Source organism: Sphaerulina musiva, assembly GCF_000320565.1.
Source record: "Sphaerulina musiva SO2202 unplaced genomic scaffold SEPMUscaffold_9, whole genome shotgun sequence".
Lineage (NCBI taxonomy): Eukaryota > Fungi > Ascomycota > Dothideomycetes > Mycosphaerellales > Mycosphaerellaceae > Sphaerulina > Sphaerulina musiva.
In genome coordinates this window covers 1280638-1286438 of record NW_016017391.1, presented here as the reverse complement: position 1 = coordinate 1286438, position 5801 = coordinate 1280638, and the positions used below count along the sequence as shown (strand labels likewise).

Sequence of the window (5801 nt, the reverse complement as noted above, 5' to 3'; positions counted from 1 at the left end):
CCCTAACGAGAGCGAAGAAGCGATTTATTTGGACTAGGCATAAGAAAAGAAACTGTATATAAACCCGATATAGATACGAAAGTGAAGATTATAGTTAAATTGAATGAAGAAGCTCAGGATTATATATACGCTATACTACAAGTTGTGATATTTTGAATCTTAAGAAATATAGTCGGCAAATATGGTCGGCAGGTAAACTTCATACAAGCTTAAAGCAATCTTCCTATAATCGTCTCGTAGTATCCCGGAGGCACTCTTGCGCAAGCTTGAAGCTTAGGCGTACTGATCGCCTTGGCTCCTCTACTACATCACCCTCGTTATCGCTAATCGTATCTAAGTTACTAATCCGTTCTATAAGATCTTTCGTCTGCTCTCGGTCTTTACTAAGGATCTCCTATAAAGTTAGAGTACTAAGAAGCGCTTAGGAAACCTCTATAGCCTCCTAGGCGATAAGAACTCTAGTATCGTACTTATCGTCCCGATAGCGAAAACGAGATACTATCAATCCAGAGAATATTGCTACGGTGTATTAGCGATTGAAACGACTTTGGTGTCGAGCGATACTGAAATCGCGCTTACACCTAACTCCGGCGGCAGGAATGCAGAGAATATCCCGCGCTATTAATGCGAGAGTAGGGTACTTAGACTCTATTGAAGACTACGTCTTTAGTACCTCGAATGGATCCCCTTTATCTATATCAGCGTCCAAATAGTCGGCGAGCTCGTTATCCTCGTTAGTGCTGCGTCTTTGACTTTGAGAAGACTCTGTACTCCTACTAAGAGTAAAGTCGATATAGCCTTTGTGCCGACTCCTTCCAAAACGGCCCTACTAGGTAGAGGTACTCGATAATGAACGATAGCTCTTCTCCTACTCTGCCCTTAGCTTACCCTCGTAATACGCGCGGTAACTTTCATCCCTAAAGTCATCGCGTACCTAGAACTTCCGCTTAAGGCAGGGGGTAAGGAGGACGCTAATACCGTAGTAATCGCTAAATCGATCCTAGGTATCTCGATAATATTTCTCTAGCTTAGCCCAAGTAGCCTCGTATGCCTGAAAGATATCCTTCTTCTAGGGTATCCGCTTATTCTTGAGTCGCTTTATCGCCTCCTCTAGAATATCGAAAAGCTTGTTGTAGTATACGAGGACAAGGTGAATCGTCGGACCTTTCGTAGTTCCAATTACCGCTGTCGCCGCTACAAATGGTTTCGTAAGGTCGATAAGGTACTCTACCCTTTGCTATTCTTCGGAATCGATGCCCATGTCTTTACCTAGGTCAAGTCGCTCGATATAAGATTCAATAACTACTTAGAGTCTGCTAAAGCGATCGAGCATTAACGTTGTTGAGGACTACCTTATCTTCACGTCTTGAACGACCCTTAGGATACGATCTTAAACGCCTTTCTACCGACGGTGCTTTACAAATAGCTGCTTCTTTTAAAGCATCTCTTTCTGGAGGTCGATAAACTGTTCGAACCTTTAGGAGCTCGAGTTAATAAAGACGTAAAGCTTCCGGATCTAGAGATCAAGATTAGCTAGAGTAACGAACTGCCGACTATAATTGCCGACTACGCGAGTCGACTATACTTTCGAGGTAGAAGGGTTTATAGTTTATTAGGCGTAGACACTAATCTTACCTTTAAAAGAAGATAGGGCATACTATCAGCTTGAGGACGGCTGATTTGCTTGCTCTAGACTCTTCTTCTCTGTAATATCTTTCTATCCTTGTCGTAATCCTAGAATTCGGAAAGGTCGTTCGTAGGACAAAGCCCTAGGCGGTCGAAAAAGGCCTTTAGGGGAAGTTGAGCAGTATGGGCAAAGTAGGGAAATCGCTCCGGACGGCTACCTCGATTATACTCCGCAATTGCCTCCTCCTCTTCCTCTCCTATCTCTGATTCGGGACTAGTCTCCGTACCTAGATAGAGAGGTAGCTGCTCCAAGCTCGTTAGTAGCTTAGTAACCGTTATACCGTACCTCTCTTGACAAGTATCAATCGCTAAAACACTATAGAATATTAGAGGAGAGTAATAACAGTATAGCAAGTGTCCTTACATCGCATTGTGTAGCGTCTTATTGTTAGAGGCGTTGTCGTACGTAATAGCAGTTAATCGCCGCTCAATCTCGAACTCTTATAAGATCTCGAATAGTATCTCCGTAAGATGATTACCAGTATAACGGCTAGTAATATAAGGGAAACTAAGCATCCCTTCGTGCTAAGTCCATTGGTCGTTAATCCAGTAGACCCGTATAGTTAGGAATAAGGTTTTTATAGTCCTGGATTGCTAACCATTATACGCGATAGCTATCTTGAATCTTCTAGCGAGACGGGCTTTAAGGGAGTCGGCGGAGTCTATAACCTTAGTATCGAGCATCCTTCGGTATGTCGACGCGCATTTGAACGGAATTGTCTCGACCTGTCCCGGAAGTAGTGCTATATAAGTCTGTTTCACCGAGGGTCGTTTAAAGAACTGGAATAGTAGACCGTTGTCGACAATTATCTTAAAGCATAGGCGCAGGAAATCGTCTAGTGTGTAGCCTAGGTCCCTTGTCTACCGTAGATTGCTAACAGTCTAGAAATATCGTCTTAGTATAAGTAGCTAGACGTAGTCGGCAGACGTGGTCGGCAGGTATGGTCGGCGTTAGTTAGTACTTACCTGTCGATGCTTCGCGGCCGTAAACATCTCCTTTGTAAACCCTCGCTTATCTTGTTTCTCCTAGCAGTTCGAGGAGTCGAGATGCTTCTCGACAGATGTTGTACCAGTATTTAGTGCTAGGTGTTTTAGTACAGCGTTACAGCATCTGTATACGACTTTAGGCGTCGTATCTTCTTGAAGTATTCCCTCCTCTAGGAAATCCTATACCTAAGATGTCCGAGACTTACTCCCCTAGGTAATTAGGGACCGATCGAACATAGTACGACCGTTCCGCTTTTTAAGGCGCTTTCCGGTATAATTCTACCACCGTACCTCGTACTAACGCTCAAAGTTGTCCTTATACCTAAGCCTCTATAGCTAGCAATTTGACTTGATATCCTACTCTCCTATATAATCAGGCTCGATAGGGAGAATAAGGGAACTATCTAGTTCCTCTTCTACTAGACTCGGCCGTCTCGTTCTACGCCGCCTAACGTCAGGTTGTCGTCGGCGTCGACCTAGTGTTGGACTCGATAGCGCGTTGAGTGTCGTCCTATAGCGCTGGCGTAGCCGTGCGCTCGATCGCGTAGGGGTCCCGGAAGAGGTATCGGGCTAGGAGGAGGATTCGAGCCGGGAGCTTCCTACTCCTAGGGAGGACGAGAAGGAGGACGAAAACATAGTAGATAGACGACAATAGCGTAAAAGTCCAGAGGTATCTTGAAGAAGTAGGAGTAGAAAGGGGAAAAAGAAAGAGAATTTCCTGTACTTAATTATAGTGTTACGCTATAATAAGGGTATAGCTAATAGGATATGCCGACATTCTGCTACATCCGAGCCAACCTATCGAAACCCTAGTTTAGGCGTCGCTTGCTATTTACCTATCGCTTCCGCTTCTTAGTCTTAAACTTTAACAAGGGTAGCTAGTCTCTTGTCCTTCTTAACCAGTTCCTCGAGACCAGAAATCGAGAGGCAGAGTTCGTCTTCTTGGAGGAGGAGGAGCAGGATAGCTTCGAGAGTAATACTAGTATACTCTTTTACGCTACAATAGATAAGGCTTTCTATTACTGCTGGCCATATTGTCTGTTCCTTCGTAAGAGAGTTCTCTTTCTCGTATATCTTGTACGCTATCTTTGCGAGATGCTTGTTCTCCTTTATTGTCTTTGAAGGCAAAAAGCCGTTAGCTGCATAGTCGTAGGTAGCGGGAATGAGCCAAGAAGGGCCTGGCAATCGCCCTCTATAGTAGGCTTGAGCTTTGGTATCCTACAATAGGACATTCCGGCAAACGGCTCGCTTAATAGGCGAGAAGATCTTATGTAGTAATAGCATTCGGACTTCTTTAATGCAAATCTGGAATTGTGATTAGTTTCTATAGTCGGCAAATATAGTCGGCAGATATTTACCTTTATTGTCTCGCTGCTAACGATTTTCAAGACCTCTTTTATGCCTTTCTTATTTGGTATATCTAGGTTCTTAAGGATAACAATCTTGTCCTAGAAGTGGTGAATAGAAGAGCGCCATTGATTGTAGGCCGTCGAAAAAGTGGAAGAGGATACCTGGATAGCAAAGGTACCAATGGACTTAGCCCTCGCTTCCTCTATCTATAGAGTCGAGAATAGATTGAGAACTGATTCCGAGGGAAGGTAATAGTTGCTAAGGCCGCTAACCCCTTTGTCGCACTCCTCGCCAACAGATAGATACTCCTATTCCTACTCAATCTGGTCTTCTTTCTAGAATATCAATCGTTCCTTAGAGTCGATATCGCCGAGTTCGAGAAACTAGTCGGCTTCATTAATCTTTGCCTGCTTATCGGGAGGAAGTATTGCACTCTTTCCAGTCTGCTTCTTTATACTAAATCAGAAGTTAGTACTCAAATCTGCCGACTATATCCGCCGACTACATTTGCACTTACGCTTTTTGATTATACTCCTTTGTATGTATCTTTCTCCAGCCCTCGATAAGTTCCTGTTGCTTATCTTTGGCGAGGCTTTCGAAACTCGTATACTCCTTGATTTGTGCCTTTTTGAATCGCGCGAAGGATTCGTTGCGCGCTTTGCGGTATCGATCCTATACCCTCTTTTCTTCGTCTATAGCGGTAGTACGCTCTCGGTCTCGTAAAGTGTTTGGCTTAAGGGAGTACTCCTCGAGTGACTTCGAGGCTGCGCCGAGCTTTGCGCGCTTGTTTGCTAGTGCCTCTGGGGCATTGCTCTTGCGTTTCGGCATAGTAAGGTTTCTAATGTTAGTATAGTAGTTGAAGAAGAACTCGGTCTGATTACGAAGGTAGGTATCGACGGCGCTAGTAAAGGTACGGAGGTACGGGTGTTGTAGAGGTGTTGTAGTAAGGTAGTGAAGTGAGAGAGAGAAAGTAAATTTACCCTACTAGGGCAATTTAAGGTTTAGGCAGCTGCCGAATCCCGGCATTAGTTACACCGGGCAACGATACTACCTATCTTTCCGGACTAATAACACTCTACCGCACTACTGTACCGCCGACGTTATTCTAGATAATAAGTATAAGAACTATACGTAAGTCGCCCCCCCTAGGCGTTATTAATTTCGAATATGAGTTGTTATCCGTTCGTTCGCTACTACTAGGATAACTGCTAGCAGGGGTTATATATATATATATATAGTATATAGATATCTATATTAAAACGATATATATATCAAGTATAGATATCTAGGACCTATATAGTAAAAACGCGTACTAAATTATATATACGCCCTAGAGAAAACAATAGGTCCTACAGCTATAGAAGAACGTGTTCGGCAGACGTGGTCGGCGTATAAGTCGTATATCCTACTAGCGGCCTTAGGATATATATAGAATCCCTGTATAGATTACTAATTACCTTCCCGCGAGATCCGATATACTCTCGAGATAAGCGCCTTAGCAAACTCCGGGTTTTCCTTATACCCCCCGTATTTTCCTTCTCTCTTTTCTTCTCTATCGTCAACTTTGTTAATCTACCGAGACATACTCAAAGCTCTCAAAATGCCTAATATGGATACTGTTTCCCTCTCTACCTACGTCTCTGCCTCCCTCCCTAGGGATAACGACGACCAACTCGACTATAGACTCGATTTACTACAGGACGAACAATCGAGACCTAGAGGGCTTCCGAAGGCTGCTTTTGATAGCGGAACTGATATAAGGACTCAGAAGTGGTTAG

At 43.8% G+C, this 5801-nt stretch overlaps 1 protein-coding gene across 1 annotated transcript; it reads right to left on the bottom strand.

The window, feature by feature from the left end:
• Positions 1-4406: 4406 nt before the first annotated feature.
• On the bottom strand, positions 4407-4851 carry SEPMUDRAFT_119888 (uncharacterized protein; the record flags this gene model as incomplete). Its single annotated transcript, XM_016901552.1, has 3 exons — positions 4407-4479; positions 4541-4647; positions 4702-4851. The coding sequence occupies 3 exons, from the start codon at positions 4849-4851 to the stop codon at positions 4407-4409; spliced, it is 330 nt and encodes a 109-aa protein (XP_016758290.1).
• Between the last annotated feature and the right edge of the window lie 950 nt (positions 4852-5801).